The sequence below is a fragment of the Siniperca chuatsi genome, linkage group LG23 (genome assembly GCF_020085105.1).
Source record: "Siniperca chuatsi isolate FFG_IHB_CAS linkage group LG23, ASM2008510v1, whole genome shotgun sequence".
In the NCBI taxonomy this organism is placed as follows: Eukaryota; Metazoa; Chordata; class Actinopteri; order Centrarchiformes; family Sinipercidae; genus Siniperca; species Siniperca chuatsi.
This window is the reverse complement of record NC_058064.1, coordinates 4,115,001-4,136,521: the sequence shown is the minus strand read 5'-3', so window position 1 is coordinate 4,136,521 and position 21,521 is coordinate 4,115,001. Positions and strand designations below refer to the sequence as shown.

At 39.8% G+C, this 21,521-nt stretch overlaps 1 protein-coding gene across 1 annotated transcript in view; it reads right to left on the bottom strand.

Moving 5' to 3' along the window:
• Window positions 1-2,085: 2,085 nt before the first annotated feature.
• Window positions 2,086-21,521, bottom strand: part of LOC122871305 — a 42,254-nt gene continuing 22,818 nt past the window's right edge. Inside the window, exon 4 of the mRNA XM_044186263.1 lies at window positions 2,086-3,591. Coding sequence (XP_044042198.1) covers window positions 3,214-3,591 — 378 coding nt within the window. The 3' untranslated portion in view covers window positions 2,086-3,213. The remainder of the gene's footprint in view (window positions 3,592-21,521) is intronic.

Here is a 21,521-nt window from a genome sequence, read left to right as displayed (position 1 = left end):
ACAAGACAACTCCCCAATGAGCCAGTCTTTATTCTATGTAATGCTGCTTATCATGTCATGTATAAAATATTAGCCTTTTTGTTGACAACACATTAAGCCTAGAGGTTAAACCCACTGAACTCGAAGTTCCCTCCGAGCTGGTGCCACAAATGACTCACAGCATGATGGAGGGAAGCAGAAAAGAGAGAAAAAAAAACAGGAATGACAACAATGTGAATGAGAGAGAGAAGGGTAGTGACGGCTCCACTTTGCAGAAACATCATGCATTTCTCGGGTATTTAAGTGCGAGGGGCTCTGAGGGCTTAGCATTTCCGTGAGGCTGAGGCCTGCGTTTTGACTGAGAGAAGAGACCAATTAGGCCATTAATGTGAGTGCTGACGGACGAATTACTCCCCTGGCTCGCCTGCCCCTTTAAAAAACAGGCAGTAATAACAATAAAGCCAGTAATAACCCAGCTCTTAAAGAGACAGCTGGGGCCAGGCAGGGAGTTTGTCTCGGACTTCTCATCTCAAACATACTGTATGGTGTAATTCTCAGCGGTCTTGGCGTCACAGCCTAATGTCCTTCACAGCTGGCTTCACATGTTCGAAGCTGCCAAACAGGCTTCTGTACACTTCCTGGGCCCTTTGTGTGAACCCTGGACTTGGGACTCAGACTATTGTTCACTCACGTAGGAAGTTTTGCGTTTTCAATCAACAAGCGCTACCTTGAAGTTTCAAGGTAAACGGAATCCACAGATGACCAACCACACACTTACAAGACATGCTCTCATGCACACCCTGATATGGATAAAATGCTAATTCAAACATGCACACACACTGTGTCCCTACATTGGGAGTTCTAGTATATCCCTGCTGTATTCCAGTACTTCCAGGTTTACAGTTACAGGCCAAAAGTCAGGGGTGAGGGGTCAGGGCAGTGCACTTCTAACAATGATGCAGGTGCACTATTCAGCTCCAGTCAGCTGCAGCACATGGACATCCACCCCATCACTCAATTAAGATCAACAGATCAACAAACACACACACAAATTCACATGCACTCGGTGTCACGACCACTCCTTGGACCTCATGTAGTTGGGGTATTCTCTTACAGTGCTGGGAATGGGAGCAAGGAATCCGAGCAGTGCTGCCGTACAGGGGACAAAAGGCAGGGTGGCCCCGGGGCTCGCACTAAGGAAGCTCCAGGTTTGGCCCCTGGACCTCGAGGTCCTTGAGGAGCCCCCTTAAACAGCCAGGTGTTCCAACAGGAGGGACTTTGTGGAACTGTCACAGCACTCTTTGGAATGGATCAAATAAGACAAGTACAATCTGCTGTTGGTCTGTCGCTTTGTGTGATGTTTGTAGTTTTTAAATTTCCTCAGTTAAGGGTCTAAGATTGAGTGTTTTATTTTCATGTAGTTTTCATGATGTGTATATATTGTAAACCCCTACACTTCTGTGAACTCCTGTATTAGAGGGTTTGTGTGAGAGGGTTTCCCAGAAACCCATTCTGTTTTTGTATTGATTATTTGACTGTAGACTGACTTTGATCAGCTTCAAGGTAATATCTCAGTTATCAATACACATGGTCAAATATGCAGAAATTTGGGTGAGCAATCTATAGTAGTAACAATGTTAAATAACTGCCTTTGAATCCTTGCCTCACCCAAGCGAAGAGCAGATACAGCAACTTGGCCCAGCCTTTTCTCTTCAGTTGTATCTGCTTAGGCTAACCTATACTGGCTGGCCCCACTGGCATGATTTTTAATTTCATTTTATTTTCATCTGAATCCCATGGCCCACTCAGTAGTCCAGATGCCATTAATGTTTATCCAGTTCCACTAGTCTTACAAGTGGATTATATTACAAGTCAATACTTAAGTCCTCAAATACTCAAGTCCAATATTAGACTGGATACTGATATAGCTAAACTGGAACATTCAAACAATATGTAGCCTGTGTAACAAAATAATCTAAGATCAGTGGTCCACTTACTAGATTGAGAGGTTTCCACAGCATCTCATGGTCTTCATTGAGCTAATGGAAATAGATAGCTTGTAATCAAGATTTAGTAAGTACATATCAATCCACCAATGCACAAAAGAGCCAAAATATAGCAATCAAGTTTGGTTGTATCTATGAAAGAAGATTAAAAAATCTCCAAACAGTCAATGACATTGAGTTACCTATCTCTGGTTCTTCTACTGTAGACAGAGCTCATGTGTATTGCAGCCACTAACTGTTACGTCTAGAGCCAGTCCAGTTGAAAGCCCAAAAAATAATGAATAAAAAGAGCAGGAGCATTTGGTAAACTGGTGCTCTTGAACATATAACCCACTACATAATAGCAACATTCTTTGATCAAGTCTGGCCAAGGATAGTGGCTCATTAAAAAAAATGTCATTTTTAAAATAACACAAAGGACATCTGGTAAGCAGCAATGAAATCCCATGATGTATCAGATTTACTGGTGCTTGATTAATAATAATAATAATAATCTTGTCACATTTTTGCCTATCCTTACTAGTGTTAACAATGGAAATACTCACTAATATGCATTTTATTTTGATATTTCTTTTAGAAATTAGCTTAAAACTTGAGGAAGATATGGATGGAAACAGAACAAGTAATAGAATTTAAAAACCTTAAGAGTCAGTGGTAACTCCAGAGGGAAGTGTGACCGGATTGCTGACCCACGACTCTTCTGGGTCATTCCCACAGTCCTTTACAGGTAACAAACCTGTGTGTCCCTCACTCTGGCTGGTTTCTCCACAGGGTAAAGTTGAGGTAATATGAGTGTGTGTGTGTGGCACAAAGCTCAGTTCTTTGTGTGCTGATGACTGGAGAGGACAGACAGACAAAGATACAACACCTGCACCACCTGACTGATATGGCCTTCAGTACTGTGCTTTACTGTTCCCTTCCACACACACACACACAGTTCATATATAAGATCAGGGGTTAAAAGAAAAAATAGAATTTGAAACAGCAGTCCCCAGCTGTTATTGACTTAACTTATAGCAGTGTCCACTGCAAAGCATTTTGACAAAAAGACTTTGCAGTTCGTGCAGACACTCCAAACTCCCATTTATTAAAAATAAATGATATCCGCGATATTTTAAAAGCCCCAACTTCCTTCTCTCTGGTTCTAGGAAAACATATATCACAGTCTGTGTCCACGGCCAGAACCAACAGTGTCTGTTTGCCCGTCTCGGCCAGCCTGGACCCACGCCTAGGTCAAAGATCGCAGTCGCAGCTGGATCGCAGCAGCACCAAACCATTGTCGCCGCTGAATCGCAGTTGCCTCTTTTCCCGGCTGGATCGCAGCAGCACCAATCCCTTGCCGCCGCTGGATCGCAGTCGCCTCCTTTCCCGGCTGGATCGCAGCAGCACCAATCCATTGCCGCCGCTGAATTGCAGTCGCCTCTTTTACCGGCTGGATCGCAGCAGCCTCCTGCCCCAGTTGGATTGCAGCAGCAGCCATCCCTAGTCGCCGCTGGATTGCAGCCGCCTCCTGCCCCGGTTGAATCGCAGCAGCAGCCATACCTAGTCGCCGCTGGATCACAGCCGCCTCCTGCCCCGATTGGACCACAGCACGCCGCAGGACCATCTGCTGGGTCGCAGCACGCCACTGAATTGTCTGCTGGATCGCAGCAGTATCCTCCTTCACTGCCGGAGTGGCAAGCTCCGGGTTCCCAGACATCAATGTTGTACATTTTCTGGATGATCCAGTGTGATAGTGTTTTCTAAACCCTTTAAGTGTTAAACCGGCCAAATTCACTCCTGGCTCCTCTCAGAGCAATAACAGTTCTTGTAATAAATAAGATCAACTTTTAGTGTCATCTTTGTAACCTGAGCGAGGGTCCTTGTGCCCCTGGCCTTCTGTACTATATGTCTGGCACGGGACAAATCCCTGATTCCAGTTTGAAAACACAGACTCTATAACCCCTAAACTCCAGTTTCTACTCTTGTCCTTAAAAATGCATCAGGCCATGATCCCCTATAGCAGACAGTTATGGCTCCTCAGCTAACACCTGGCTCTGCTAGCGTGTCATATCATGGCTAATCATATTAGGCTAATCACTCCCAGATCAGCACAACCACGCCGACCCCAGCACAACCCTGTGACCCGGCCAGGGAACCCTCACCTGGGATCAGACTGTGAACTTATATCCCCCAAAACCAGACCCCACCCTCACTGTTGCTTAGAGGGACACGGGGGAAGGGATAGGAGGGTGTACGGATATGACCAGATTCCTTTGGGAGGACTCAAAATGACTGTTATGTTATGTTATGAACTGGTGGCAGTTTGATTGAACCCTTTCCTGCAAAGAGGGGGAGTCTATGAACAAGAGGGTCACATAATGATTTGATAACTGATCACTGAAGATTAAGACAAATTATCCAAATAAGAATAATGTGAACTTGGAGAGAAACAGCTAAATCTTATCAAACTGGCGTCTGTGTGGGTTTATTCGTGAGTCTGTAACCTAAAAGAATTTGAGAAACCCTGCTGTCTTTTCTCTCTCTTTCTCCTCACCTCACCGCCTTCCTCATTTTCTCTCTCTGTCATCTGTCAGGCAGCTCAGTTATTGGCACTCTCACCACCTGCTCAGGACCCGCTGGATTTATCTCCTGCAAAAGAGCTTTGCACTGTGCCAGTGCCAAGGTTGCTCACATCTGCCAGGCTATTTCCCTTTCTCTCCCTTCAGCTCACTCTTTCCCTCCCACACTTGCTCTTTCCTCCCATCTCCACATCTCTGTATACTTTGTGTCTTTAATCAACCTCTCCACTCTGAAAGATGCAGATAAATCGACTACAGTCTTCAGTTTATCATTCCCATTTTTTGCTTTTCAGCTCAAGCCACAGTTCACTGACTACTCCATCACTGCTAGATGTGTTAAGAAGACTGCAGAGATGCTTTACCAATAAAAAAAAAATCCATGCAGACCTTGATGTTGCATGTGCTGTTTGATATTCAAAAAAAAAAAAAAATCAAAATTGCAAAATTCTTAAATGTCATGAATTTTAAGGCAGCAACTAATGTTTATTTCCATTATCGATTATAGTAATCTGACTATTTAACTAACAGTTTAGTTTATAAAATATCAGAAAATTGTAAAAAAATGTCCATCATAAGTTTCTAAAGTCAAAGATGACATCTTCATCATCTTATTTAGTCCAACCAACAGACCAAAAGCCAAAGATAATCAATTTACTATCACCAAAGACAAAGAAAAGTTTGGTATCTTTGCTTAAAATATGACTTAAATGATTAATCATTTGTCAGTTTAACAGTTAACAGTTGCTAATTAGTTTTCTGTCAGTCAACTAATAAATGATGACTAATTGTTTCTGCTGTAATTTATTTATTTCCATAAAACAAAACTTAATGCTATATTCAAACAGACCGATTATTTTTGTTTGGCTTCTGTTTTTTAAATTATTAACTTTGATTTAACCACTAAACTAATAAACATTCAAGCATCAAATGAACACTCTGCAGCAGTCAGCTGATTTTGGCTGTCTGTGCCACTGCACTGTGTGGACACATCCTGCCAAGCCAAACACAACACAGGCAACGACCAGCTAGAGCCTTCTTTCATTTAGGACCCGAATGCACCGCTGTGGCCCTGCCGCTTCCCTCTTTCTCCTCCCTCTTTCACTGTCGCTCACTATCGCAGAATGTGAGGAGGGTAGTGGTGGGGAGGGGGTCAGGCGGAGGTTACTCAAATACAGTGAGCTTAGCCTCTCCACACTGTCCATTAACTATCAAAACATGTGTGAGCGCTGGCCAGGATGAGAGCGCCCTGCTCTGGCTGCCATTGTTTTTCTGCCTGTGTTAACTTTTTATTTTAAGCTTTATTTATACAGGGAAAGTTAAGCGAGCAACATGTACTTTTCCAGCAACAGCCTCATATTCATGACAGGTCTGTATATACAGGACATCATTAACACAACTGGGCAGCTTTACTAGGGTTTGCCAACGGGAAAGAACGCCAAGCTGCAATAACTTGAATATTGATTATTACTATTGTAAAAATGACGTATTTTGTCTTTACAGGGTCAGTTCAACTAAATCACAAAATGTTTTATTAGTGTATGGAAATAGTATTAGTTTTATCTGCTTTTGAGTTACAATTGTGAGATATCAGAAACGTGTTCCACCACCCTTGTACAATGGAGGTAAATGGAATGTATTTGTGTTGTGCAGAGCATTTAAAAAGCGACATTTGAGAAAATTATCAGCAGTCCACTTACTCTACAGATTTAGTTGTGGACCTACCTGTATATCTTTGACATATTTACATATATGTAAATGGTAAATGAAATGGTAAATGGACTGCACTTACATAGCACTTTCTACCTTCAGCACCTACCTGTCATGCAAGGTGCTGGCATGCCCGTCGGGAGCAATTTGGGGTTCAGTGTCTTGCTCAAGGACACTTCAACATGTGGACAGGAGGAGCCAAGGAACAAACTGACAACTTTGCAAATAGTAGACTCCTGAGCCACAGCCGGCCATTATACGATATGTCTTCTATTATATTTTTATTTGTTGCTACAAGGTGGATTTCCTGTGAAGTCTTAAGCGAGGTTTAAGGGGTAATTTTTTTGTTTAGTTTTTAGATTATTTTTAGCATTTGCCTTTCTTTGATAGTGATACAGATACAGACAGGAAATGCAGGACGAGAGTGACACATGACATGCAACCAAGATTCCCGGTCTGAATCAAACCATTGTGGTTATAAGGTATGTATCTTAACACAGCATCCGGTAGCCAAGTGGTTTAGTTTTAAGTGAGGCTAAGTTTTAAATTAAGATGAGTTATGTTCAGTTCAGTTAAATGAAATTGTTAGAAAGTAACACCAACAGAAACTGTTCAAAGCCTCAGAAGATAATGGAAACGAGATAAGTGATTTTTTGTGATAAAAGGTCAACTCATCCTTTAAAAATGTAATTCCATGACACTATCTGCAATATACCCTTTTCCCACAATTGACGATTTGTGACCTCCTTAGAACTCCCATATCTATTTGTCCTTTTAGTGCCTTGTTCAAGGTTCCTACAGTAAATGATGAAGAAGACAGGGTTGGTGTTTCCATCACCAACTCCTCCTGGCTACATGTCGAAGGGTCCTTAAAGGGACAGTTCACCCCAAAATCCAAAATACATATTTTTCCTCTTACCTGCAGTGTTATTCATACATCTGGTTTCATGTACCTGAAACTGCTCACAACAAGGTCTGTGGATTATCTTGAGTAACCAGTTCATGATTTCTGAAAAGAGACATTGCTGTTGAATTTTTCAAATTTATTTTTTTGGCGCTTTGAGCACCACAAACCGAGTGCCATATAGTTCCATTATATTTGAGAGAAGGCAGACATCTCAACAGACAATATCTCCAAAACTCGGCAACTCACACCAAAACAATCTAGATGGATAAATAGCAGTACAGGTAAGACCAAAAATGTTTTTTGGATTTTGGGGTGAATTGTCCATTTTGTTTTGTTTTTTTAACAATGGTCAGCGCTAGACACGGTAGCTCCGCACTTTTTTCTTACTTCTATGAAAAAAAGCGTTATGTAAGTGCATTCCATCAAATTTTCACTATTAGTCTCGGGATTTGAATCTGCAACTTACTTTTCATTAGCCTGGTATGCTAGACGCTATTGCTGCCAAACTCAAACTAACTATCTTAAACAGACAATGTAGAATTTGATCACTGTTGCTACTTTAACCGAGTCTGGATTGAGGTGGTACGGAGGCACTGTGGGCTTTGTGAAGAGATAAAAGGAGTATATACTTGTGATATGTATACGCTTATCTGTCTCCTTAGACCCTCAACCCCAACAGCCATAACACTAAACTACAGACTGTGGGTACTGACAGGTTTATATTGGTAATATTCTGTCATTCCTTTGACTGCATTAGCGTTTAACACCAGACTTTTAAATCTTTTTTATGAATGGCATAAAATGTCAGATCTGGCCTAATACATCTCCATATGAGCCCTCTAAAGTTCCTTTTTGCTGTGTGCAGACAGACATGCCGTGCTCCCTGCGCTGTCCCCACTTCCGATCTCTCTAATGTTTTTCAGTCATAATAAATCTGGCCCTGACTTTCTAAAGCAAACAATGCTGTGGGGACTGAGTCCTCCAATAACACTTTGTCAGTTCCAATCAGGCCTGAAATATGACTCAACTGTCTGTTCCTCCCCCTGCTCAAAGTTCTCCCCTCCACCCCCATTTCCTCTCTGGTTTTTTCTCCCTCTGCTATCCTTTCCTTAGGCCTTGCAGTCTCTTACACTTCTTTCCCGACCTGTCCAACAGTCTTTCTCCCAATACAATTATTAATATCTACAGCCAGCTGATTTACCCTTGTTTGATAAATATACACGACAGAGCCAAAAGTATGTAAACACCCAAAAATTGAACATCTCATTCCGAAACCAGGGGCATTAATATGCTGCTACAACAGCCTCCAGTCTTTCAGGAAGTCTTTCTGCTAGATTTTGGAACCTGGCTGCAGATTTGCTCCCAGAGGTGTTGGATGGGATAGAGGTCAAAGCACTTTGCAGGCCAGTCAAGTTCTTTCAAACATAAAACATAAAAAAACATAACTTTATGGATCTTACTTAGTACACTCATGTTAAAACAGGAAATGATCCATCAATGTGAGTGATCCATGTTTTTTTGTTAGCTTATAGATAGTTGTTAGCTACCAAGATAAACTTTTATTGTCTTAAGTAAACTAAACTTCTTCTGGCATTTTTGGGAGTTATCAAATGCAATCCTGCATTCAGCCCAGGAAAACCAAAATGGATGCAATCAGCCACATATATACATCTCCATTGTCCACGTCACAAATCTAAGTGTAAATTAAAGTGTATTAAATTTCATTTGAATTTTATCCGGATTCAAGAAATTTCACGGCTCCATTTACACTCGTCATTTCAAGTGTTTCGTATCCAGGCAAAAAAATGAATCTGTCTTGATTGCTTCTGGGGTGAATTTACACTTAGCTTTTTTTGATATGCAATAATTATCCAATCCACCCTAGATACATGAAATGACGAGTGTAAATGGGGAAGAAAAAACAAGTGTAATGTGGGGCCATGGTATGGCTTCGAAATAAGACTTCCCTTAATTGGAACTATAGTGCTGGGCCTAAACCATGAAAAGTCCATCACCAATGGCAAACAGCATGTGTCCACATACTTTTGGCCATATAGTGTACTATTTTGCATGTTTTTACTATCCCTTGAAGTGATCTGCAGCAAAGTTCCTCTCTATTGGCTGGTAAAGAAAAAAAATCTTCCTTGTAAATTTCAATTGCCTTGAACCCTTCTACCTTTGTAGCTACGGTTGAACGAGTTGACCCTGTATATTTATTTGTTGCGCTCTCTCTTTAGTGTGTTAGCCTATGGCCATGTTAATCAGAGCTGCCACCCCCCTCGAGCCCAACCCCTCCATCCCACATGGAGAATGAGGGAAGCCATCAGTAGCGATGCCCGGTCGACCACAGAGCGAGCATGTTCTCTTCACGCATGATTAACGCTGTTGAGAACGGGGGATAGACCACCTCAAAGAGAGAACTGCCCCGACTTCAAAGTCTCGCCACTGAGAAAGAGACTGTCCCTGTGCGTGCAACCCCCCTCCACACACACACACACACACACACACACACACACACTCCTTAAAACTTAATATAACATTGCCTCAACTACCCTTGTAAACACACATGCATGCACACACACTCATACACGGAAATGTAAAGAGTGCTTTAGGGAGGGTTTTAACTGGCATTATTGGTGAATGATTGACTGGTGGTGATGGACTGCAACCCTGCTCCCTTTTTACAATTTCAGTGTCAATATCAGCTTGTGTCAGGCTTTTCATGGACTGTCTAAACTTTACTTTCTGATCAAACATATTATCTGTTTGTATAACAAGATTTGACTGATATGGGATTTTGTAGAACTACAGCTGATAATCTTTTTTTAAACACGTGACAACTCAGTAGCCTGTGTGACTATCTAAACTGAAATTCTCTTCATCTTGCTACTTTCTCAGAGTAGAATAGTGATACATTTTGGCAGCAGGTACAACTCTGGTGGAGCACACATGAATAAGGTAGAACTGTCATATGAGCAATTCAGGGCACACAAGAGCCCTGTCCAGCATTAACTCCTGCAGCTACAAAGTTAAAGCTGTGTGAGGAAAGTTTACCTCACTGGTGGCCACAGATGACAGTGAGAAGGACTGCAATATGTAGAGATCTTGTTACAGTAAAAAAAAATGAATGTGTCTGGTGAGAGGTGGTGAAGAGTTTCTCCCTAGGTGCATTTAAAAAGTCTCTTTTTAATAACAAGGTTTATAATGCAATTGACCCAGAAGTATCTTAGTAGCAGCCATTATAAGAGATGGTCAGCTTCTCTAATAGGCCAGGGAAATTACCCTCAGATAAAATAGAATGTTCCATAGCACCTACTGTATACTACTTTTTGTTGAAAATCCCATAATGTGATGCTTTACTGTTTATAGATGTTTAAAATGCCATTACATGTCACAACAACTTTCAGTAATGGTGCAACAGGATGATGATTCATAGCAGTCTGAAATCTTAATAGTTTACTCTATAGTGAGCAAAAGAGTTTCCCCTCGGGGATCAATAAAGTATTTCTGATTCTGAATCTGAAATTAAGTGTTTATCATGTAGGGAATAGGTAATAAATTAACAAATGAGTCATTTCGGACACAGCCTGGCCTTTGTGAGAGGAAACACTGCCACCCGAAATATTTCTTGAACCAGCTATAAACGAGTCACAATAAACCTACTAATTTCCATTTATCCAGTATGTTTTAAAAACAAAGATTTTGGATTTTACAATTATACAATAAATGTTTTTTTCTGTAAAATATAAAACTATGTAAAATATCTAAAATGATCCACTGACATGGCCTCCGGAGTTTATTTTATTAATCAATCATTGCTAACAGTACTTTTTTTATGTACTAGATCAATGGATTTTTACATGAAACAGCAAATTAGATTATAAGTCAGATCCTACTGTAAACTGTTCTGCTGCATGAAAAGCAACACATACCAAATTTAGAAACCTGTGATGATAGCTGAAACTCCCACATCTATCACTTGAATTTTTGAAACGTGCCTCATAATGAAGCTGGCAGAAACACAGATGACCACATACCTCGCAAACCTTTTACTACACATGGTATCCTAGGCTTGACTTGTCTTTGTCTCTTTACATGGTGATGTAGTGAGGAAAGGAGAGGTCAACTCACTTTTCCTCGAAAGCTTTAACTAGTGAGGTGTGTGAGCTTGTGTGTGTATATTCAGCATGAATGTGGAATTTGGCCTGAAACCCCCCTAATAGAAAGGGAGGGAGAGAAAGGGAGAGAGGAAGAGTGTTACATCTTTACCTAACAGATAAAAGCCATTATAATACACCATTTATGACACTATTTGAATAAATAAACAATAAGGGCTTCTGTATGTGGTACATTGTGTGACTTTGTGTAGCCTTCCTCCTGGCCTCTATCTAAACACAACTTCAGTTACTTACAATTTTCTGTTAAGCTTGTGGGATTGTTACTGTATGTACAGGTCCTTTATGTAATATATCCTTCAATTTTTTTCTTAAGTAGAAATGGTCACAGTAAAGTTTGAGTGATTTATCATGAAAAATAAGTTTTTATAATTATACATATACTAAGGAAGCTTTTGTCTCAGTGGGACGTTGTGTCAACTGACCATGAGTCGAGGATATTTCTGTCAAAACTTGTGCCTTTATCTATATTTAGACTAAAACATTAAGACTTATGTATATTTCTGGCCAAGCAGCTACAGCCAACAAAACTGACCCAGCACAGCACTTTCCTTGCCCCCCTGCAACTCTCTTTTGACATATAAGCTAAACATTCACACACAACCAATCAGGTTGGAGCACCACACTTCCCGGATTATGACACTCCACCCAGTTCTGGCAGAGAGGATGGTGCTTACATAACCTCTGACCCCTCTAATGCATTAATTGAGGGGGAAGTATGTGCGGGTCCATTTATTGTGATGGAGAGTGTTGGTAATTGCCTAGTGACCCAAATGTTCTTTTTCATTGTCGCCCCCTCGTGCCACCAAGACCCTGACCTTCTGCTTCCACAATGGCTGCCATATTGCGTTGTTGTCCCTCCTACATGTATGGAGGTTTTGAAAAAGCTGAGAACAACAGTTTGGGACAAAAGCTGCCGATTTTGTGCTGCTGATATATCTTTACATTTGTATGAATGATTTTACCAATTTTGGTGTCCACCTCCATTGTCAAGCCATGCTGTTAAGACACAACAAATCAATAAAGTTTTCAGGTATTTGCACAGTAGATTGATACCAACATTTGGGAATTGAATCTGGGTAGGGCTAAGGATACTTTTATGGCACCGACTGAATTGCTTCAATACCATCAAGTATCAAAAAAATGCCTGGCCATTCAGTACCAAATTTAGATACCTAAGGAGTAAATCTCATCAGTGCCAAAAAGCATGCAGCATGCTTGTACCAAGATCTACTAATGTTGGTGATTGGCTGTCTAACGTTACACGTCATAGAGGCATGCGGGAAAAACACTACGTTAACCCCAGAGACGAGGCTCACTGTTTTGTTTTCAGCTGCTTATCTGCACAGATAACTAAGTTAACTTTGTGTACGCTGCTTGTTAGCTAGCTAGTGCAACTAACCTGTATCTGTTCGTTGGTGAGTCTAATTACTTCATCGTCCACCGAGATGAAAGCCCCGGCGCAACCTCCCATCGCCACCGCGGGTATGGATAACCTGGTGCCAAGGCAGGGAGCATTTCTGATGCCACACATGGCGTTGCTTACAGACTGACAGATAACAGAGAGAAATACTCCTGAAGTTGACTTAGTGGATTGTCAGACCCGGGCTAGCTTGTCTTTAGCACAAAGTAAGAGTTATCACTTTGCCACTATTTCCCAGTACCACAAACGTCACCCCTTTCTTCTTCTTCTTTGGATTAGGCAGACTAGACGCTACAATGGTGTATTGCTGCCATTCAATGTGTTATTAATGTACCTTTTGACATTTATTTATATTTTATGTAATCTAATACTATACAGATATTCCTTCATTTGCTTAATTTTAGTCCAGTTATCCAGGTTGAGTAAAGTGTGCAGTGTGAAAATAGTTGCTCACAGGTCTTTGAACAGCTTCCTCCTTTGAAGTGAGTAATTTTATCATAATGTGTAATGTAATTTTCTTTTGTTAAAATGGATTTTATAAAGTTGGAAATGAAAAAATATCGTTCAGGAACCAGTATCGAAGTCAATGTATCAGTACTGATATCCAAAATTTTTGAATGATACCCAGCCTTAAATCTGGGACAACTAATATTTTAAAATTTGAATGTTTTCATACCAAAAAATTAAAAAAAAAACCCATCTAGACTATAGCCTGCCTTTAAACTTGTCAAAAGCTTATGTATTGATTGGATTGATTGACTGTGTCTAAAATATTCTATCAATTGCTCTTATAACTGTTTTATCGCTGACCCTATGCCTTACTTTGACCCACAGCCACACATGTTGGTTTAGCATTTTGAAATTGTCATATGAGCACATGAGTTTGGTGATTTCACTCGACAGTTAAGTCTTCCACACAATCAGTCATCCTGATAATAAAAACTCAATGGAAATTAACTGGAATCTTATTTGTCTTGTTTTTGATAATCGTTAAAAAAATAAATTAAAAAAAATAAAAAAAACTTATCTGTAGTTTTAATCCAAAATTATCTGTATCCAGAATCATCCGTCTGAAACCCGCAGAGGTCAAAAGCTTGTCTGAGCATACATTTTCCATTTCATCTCCAGTCCAAATTTGAACATGCTGGTTGTTTTTGTTTGTCTGCCGCAGGCATACACATACCCAGCCGTCGTGCTGCTGCCTGCATAGGGATGTTTATGAGCTATGGTGAGGGCAGAAAACATGTGTCAATATTGATTATCATTACAGACTCCCAGAGAGCCTGTCGATCAGTTAGCCGTCTGCCTCCTTCCCGCTTCAGACATAGCAATAACAAACCTCCAAGAGAAGGAACTCAACCTTGCTAATTAATGACGGCTTTATTTTCCTTTGCACGGCATAGACGTTAACCACCTCACACACACAAACGCACACGTACATGCAAGTGTGATACTATCAAAATGGTGAAAAGGGGAACAATTGAAAGCAGAAAATCAAGAGAAGGAAAATCATTAAAGAGTTCTCTTGGCATCGAACATTCTAACTGCAAAGATGTGGAGTCATCAGCACACACACAGACTTGCACCAACTTGAGAGTTGGCAGAATAGTCCCGAGTGGCCTACTCTTGAGGACAGCCCCCATGGGATCCAAAATGCATTAAGAAATTAATGTTCACCCTGGGATCCTTCCAAAACCCCAGACTTAACCTGTGTGTGTGTGTGTGTGTGTGTGTGTGTGTGTGTGTGTGTGTGTGTGTGTGTGTGTGAGAGAGTGGATAGAAAATGGGAGTCCAAATGAGTCAGGAGGTTGACCATAGAGGTCAGTAACTGATAGGCCCTCTTTTCGATCCCCCCACTTGGCGCCTTCTGTTGGCCAAAGACAACTGGCCTTAAATAGCAATCTAAAGCAAACACTCCTCGCTATTATGACTCTTTCTCAAGTCAGAAATCTGTCATAAAACACTCTGGTGGAGGCACATTTAGGTTTTATGTGCCCCCTAATCCAGATATACAAAAAGATTGCTGCGCAGCAGCAACAACAACAGAAAACATTATGCTCGATCCAACAACAGGAAGTTGACCTTCAGATATGATCTTTGGATTCTGGTTTGTAGGAGTCAAAGTGGCAGCCCTAATAATAATAATGGGTGGTAGTAATTTGTAGCAGTAATTTTTTAGGGAAAGAAATTGGATTGATTGCACTGTGTTTTTGTTGGCTGCTCAACTGGGAATTTATGGGGTCGCTGATTGTTGTTAATGGATATTTTTGAGAAAATAACAGCCATGTTTCTTGGCAAGGGCAAGGAAGTGAGCCTGTGGAAGAGAAGTAGTTTCATTTCTGTCCTTTTCAAATGTTCTTATGTCTTAAAACATCAACTAACCCTGTGCTCACTGATTTAGTGCTACTTAATTTTGATGACATACTGTTGTTCTTGGCATAAAATCTTGACCACTGGACTTTTGAACCCCATTGTCACTCCAAATATTTATGCAGTGATGACACTTGCACTGATATTTTATTGTGTTAACATTTTCAGACTCAAACATACGTACCTCTCCAATAATAGAACATCTGAAGTGCATTCATATATTTTCAAAGATAGTCACTGAACAAAGACATAAACACAGCTTCCTTTCAGTGAGTCTAACCTTATTTTCAATATAAATTCTATATTAGTAATATCTCATATTAAAGCACATGTTTTTTTTGGCCCTGCTACACAATCTTAGGCAGACTTTACAGCAGAGCGCCTGCTGGAGGCCGCAGGTAGGTCAACACAACTTACTGACCAGGGCTTGTACTGCTTTCTCCTTTAATCTGCATCTTAATGCGGTTAATAGCTAACATACACATGCGCACACATATTTGCACAAACACCTACTGTAAACATTCTGACATTCCCACAAGGACGCCAAAGCTGCCTCAGAGGTGACTGATGCCTCACTACACAACCACCTCCATGTTTGTCTTGTTTTTTGTTATTAGTGCAAGAATTTGGAATTTTGTGTTCTCCAGCTAGTTTAAATGGTAATTGATAAATTGCTGCATTTTTATAGCATTTTTGTCCAAAGTGCTTTACCATTTGCCTCTCACTCACACACACTTTCACATATCAATGGCAGCAAGCTAACAAACCGACAACCTAATGATTAGTGGACGACCCGTTCTACCTAACCCAAAATCCATGTAGCTGTGGAGTGTGTGTACTCCAATCTCCAGTTGGTGGTTTGTTTTCAGCCACATTTTCAACTACATTTATCCAAATGTTACTGGTTATCAAGTGAATTTCTGAATTCTAACTGCATATTATCCTCACTAACCATAAGTGTGTGTGCCTTAAATCTCTTTTTGGTCAGTCTTGTCATCTGGTGTGAGTTCCCCAATCTATCTCTCTTGTACCCCCAAATTAAAATTAATAAGTAGGTTTCCTCAAGTCCAGTTTGTTGTCAAGTGTCTGTTGCAGGACTTATTACTTTGTGTCATGTCCAATCTATCAATTACATTTCGTTTATTCTATAAAATGTCTATAAAAATGCCCACTAAAAGAATCCAAGAATCCAAGGTAGCATCTTCAGATTGCCTTTTGCCCAACAAACAATCTAAAACCCAAAGATATTAAATGCACAATGATATCAAACAGGGAAAAGGAGCATATCAAATTTGACTACCTGAAACCAGCAAATGTTTTAAATTGTTTAAATTACTTTAAAAAGTTTGCGCAAATATAAAATGTGTTGTTGATTAACTAATTGTTTCAGTACTAGTAAATGGACTGTACTTGTATAGCGCCTTTCTAGTCTTCCGACCACTCAAAGCACTCTAGTGTTGTCTAAATACAAGTTCAAGTTTATTGTTATTCATAAATATACAAGTATACTGCCATGGACAAATATATGAAATAGAAACCATACAAATGGAATGTAAAACTAAATGGTCCATTAAAAGGCATCAAAACAAACCCCAACACTAAGTGTCTTACAGTTACAGCGTGTCATCAAGCACATGTTCCCCAAATCCAACTAGAAAAAAAATTGTGAGTACCAGTCGTTTTACAGCTCGATCAGTCAATGTTTGGAACCTTAACAATGGTGGTGGAAGTGCAGTTAAGCTCCTGGACTTCTTTAAAAACCTAACCTACGTTACAGCTATTTCACAATACGGGGGAGACCTGTTTGCACTCCACTGCTCCTCAAAGCAACAGGACCGACTCTGAGTATCAGAAGTTGCTCGTGTGAGCTTTTAGAAATGGACTGCTTGTAAATGACGTTTTTATGTGTGTGTCTAGTCTTCCTATTGACTCAATCCTGACTGAAGGATTGAGACTGAATATATATATATTGCATGTGGTCATACTATGAAATTCAATCAGAAGAATTATATTTGCAAAGAAAAAGACAAATATCTTGCAAAACTTAACAGCTTGGCCTGCTTCTCTGTGTGTGTGGCCACATTTTCCTCTCTCTGCGGTCTGTTCATATTCTAATCAGAATGTTTCCTGCATGCATTGATCAGGGCCTGATAACCACCACTCCTACATGACGTCTCCTCAGCAGATGCAAGAGACAGATAAAGGGCAGAAAGAAAGAAACCAAATGAGAAAGTACAAAAGTGCACAGGATGAGAAAATATATCTGTGAAACACATGTGTTCACATGTCAGATTCAAACATTTTTATCAAAATGTGGTAATAGTTGGATTGTGCATGTCTCAGTTCAAATAAATGTTAAGGTAAGACGTATATCAGTTTGCACATCTATCAGGGTGATATTGGTCTTTTGTTAAATATCAGATATCAGCCTGTCAGTGCCGTCCGATGTCAAAATGATGCAGGTTACTGTGACAGAGTTGCAGTATTATGCGTTTCAGTGTTTCATGTTCCTTGATTGACTAAGTGCTGTATCAAAGACAAGATATGAGTAAAAAATTTTGCATTTTTTTTGTCCTTAAAACAGTGAATACTAGCACAAAATGTTGGCTTCTTCGGTCAAAAACTTTTCCATTCACTTGTGAATTTGATCTAAATAACCTGCTGTTTGACTGTAAAATCACCCTCAGAAACTTGAGACAAACGTCTAAATGAAGAAAATCGAAACAATATTGCGACAATGGCAAAAGGAACCCTGACAGCTGGAGTCTCGGCTGGGTTTCTGAAAAGGAAATAGAAAGTCACAGAGCTTTAGCCCTTATCTGTTCAGAACTCGCTGCTGTGGGGCTTCATATGTATGTATGCTCATGTGAAGCCATTACATGGGGAGCAAGCACGCTAACATCTCTCCTGTACCAGAACGACAAACTATGTAATAGTCTACACCTCTTCCTGTTTCCTATCGATTTCAATCAGTTTAGGCCAACATGCATCCCACACCGCCACAATCACATCTGCGCTGTGTACATACCGTTACATACATTTTACTTGAATGCATATTCGTTCCACACAGAAGTCCCACCAGCAGTGTACACAGCTATTGCACCATACCGGTTATAATTTAATTAATCCCCCCAAAAAAATGCAATAGAAATTGAGCACTTTCTTATTGTAATGCTTTGTAGTTCACCTATTTAAAATGTGCTTATGAATGGTAATTTAACTTTCAAAAGAGCAGACACAAAACTAACAAACCTGACTTCAGTGAGAGCCCATTTAACACGTTTGCACCATGTATTTTCATGCAGCCCTGTATTTTCTGCATTTCAAAGTGCCTGGTCTGACTGATTACTGTGTAAGCCTAGGTTTGCATTTCCATGCCACCTTGTGTGACTTATCAAATTTTTTTTTTTTAAGATATTCATACTTTTATGTATCATTTTACAGTTAGAATAAAATAAATGTAAAGTGTGTTTACATTTGAATTTTTTAAGGTTCTTACTTTTTCTCTCCCTTTCATTGGGCGCACCTTCAATATTCGATTTCTTTTCAAGTGTAGTCACCTATTTCCTATCTTGGTAATACATTTTCCACATCTGTAAAGTTTATTTTTGTAACTTTATTGGTTTCCCCCGGTGAGTCAGGTAGAGGAAGGGAAGTCATTACAGCTTAGTCCTCCAGCCTGCCTGCCTCCATCTACACAGCCAGGAGAAAAGTACAGAATGTCGACAGCTATCTCTCATATTTCATCAGGACGCTGTCTTCTCTGGAGACTCCATTTGTGTAGTAAACATCTTAAAAAAGGTTCCCTTGGCTCCCTTCTCCCTTTCTTCTCCTGCTATTTATTTATTTATTCTCTCTCTTTTTTTCAGATTCAGTTCGTCTTATTTTTTAAACTGCTTGACTCCTAAAATACAGATATCACAGTTGGGCCCCATGAGTTTTTGAAAAATGAGCATATTACTTCCAACATCTCCCTTTCCTTATTTTTTGTCACAATAAATATTTCCATTTATATGCAAATTATTATCTACTGACCAAGAATGGATAAAAACTCGTCTTGTTTTCATTGTGGTGTGCAGAGCATGTGAGTGTGAAGGCGGGAAGTGTCGGGAGCTGGGAGAGCAGAGAGAGAGCAGCTCCTCATTTAAAGAGTAAATAATCTCCCATTGCATTCTATTATTTATACCCCTGGCTTGAAAGGGACTGTATTAACTTATAAGTTATAAGTAGTTAGAAGTTACTTACTTTAAACTGGGGGGGCGAGGGGGGGGGGGGTAGAGAGCCGACGCTCTGCTTAGCTGACTTCCCCCCAAATTGCTGACATAATTACATGAATGTAATTTTTTATGACTCACAGAAAATCTTGGCATTTTCACTGAAGCAGATAATTAGACTTGGAATAAAGCAGGGGCGGAATAATTAATACATCAAAACTAGATGAACTTTTTCTAATTATTTTTATTTAATCTCCATTCTAATTATTGTTCTAGTCGGCTGAGCGAGATTGCCTTTCTCATTCAGGGTGTGAAATGCACCCGTAGCGCTCAATCCTCACCCAGTGAAATATCAACTAAGCGTGGAGACGGGAAATCACAGGGTGCTCGCCACTCTCTTCCCCCTCTCTCCTCCTCTCTGATTGAACTGTAATTTAAATTTCTCCATTGCCAACAAACAATTTACATACACCTGCCAGACTCTTATTTATTTATTTCTCGACTTCCTCCTCCCCCTCACCGCCGCTACCTCCATCCTCTACGTCTCCAAATGTATGGCAATCAATATTTCTCCGGCTTTAAATGAGTTTGTTAATTAGCCTAATGTGGTTTGGATAGAGGTTGTGTTTCCCTCCCTATCTCTGCATTCAGGAGGAACATTTGCTTAAAATAACCAGAGGAAATAAAGTGTGTGTATCTGTGAAAAGAGTTGCTGACCACAGAGTAAATTTTCCCACTTATCTCTGGTGTCACTCTACCAAGAACCTGCCTCTGAAAAGGAAGAGTACATCTGATAAGGGTGCAGTTTAATGCTGATGTAAACATAATTAACACTCTGACACACAAACACATGCTCTGTTGGCACACACTCATAGGTAGATGCACAAACACAAATTCAGATTAGGTGAAGGAAAAAGTCAACAATTAACTATAAAAAGTAAAAAATCTAAGCACTTACATGCGAACAAGCCTCCATTCTTTGCGCTCTTTGGGGAAAATAAATTAAATATTAGCCTTCATACATCAAAAAAAAAAAAAAAAATTTAAAAGCCTTTCCACAGAAGAGTTCTTCACATAATAACTCACCAGCAGTTATTAAGACACCTCATTGAATGTAGGCCAAATTATGCAAGCTGCTTCACATTCTCTTTATATGTGTGCAGACATTTAGCACTGGATGAATCTGATGCTCAGATTGCATAAAGAGAGACAGAAGAGTGGGGTGGAGGGGAGATTAGGAACTAATGCAAGTCAGCTAAATAAAATATAAAAAAAAAAAAAAACATTCATCACTAGCATGAAATTAAAATAATTTTTGCTCTCCCTCTATATCCACATTTCTTATTACAGTCTGTGTATTCACTAGATTAAAATTGCCGCTTGATTAATACACAAAACAAGATCAGATTTAATTAACATCAGATTTAATTGAGGCCCTACAATTCTTTTTCCACACTCGCAGTTCAGATAGAGACGATCGCAAGCTTCCATAATTAAACAAATGTAAATCTACCAGTGCCTTTCAAAAAAAGAAAACAGATTGATGTGCATCCCATGCAGGCAAATCTCCTCATTTAACACAAATATATTAAAGTTATTATTATTCCTTTATATAGATTACAATTTTCAAACAGAGAAATAATTTGTGAATAATTTAATTAAAGAGATAATAATGTTTGAATAAAGAGCAGAAATTCCTCTATATTTTGACCACATTTGAATAGATTTGATGACTGGGGTGAATTTAATTTGCTTGATTCTTCCAACATCTATTTGTGAATATCCAGACAAACCTTAATCTAGATTAACAGCCATCAGAAAAGAGAGCTCATATCCTGTTTAATGAAATCATATTTGCTCACACACAGGCCTGAAAGCCTCTTAAAACTGCTCTATTTACATGGCTTCACATAGAGAAGCTGCAACACCACTTATACACTTGAAAATTCACTGTAATTTTCATCAGTCACATCAAGACGGCAGCTACTGGGTCTTACTTGTGTCAGATAGAGGGTGCCAGTCTTGTTTTATTTTGTCATTTCAGTGATGTGAGGCCCAGTTTCTTATTTCTTGTTTGCGAGATTTGATATTCTGCTTGCGTTTAGTTGTGGTATCATGATCAAACCAGATAGCATTCTGTTATCTCTGTGTTGTATTATTTCTATGGGCCAATATTTTT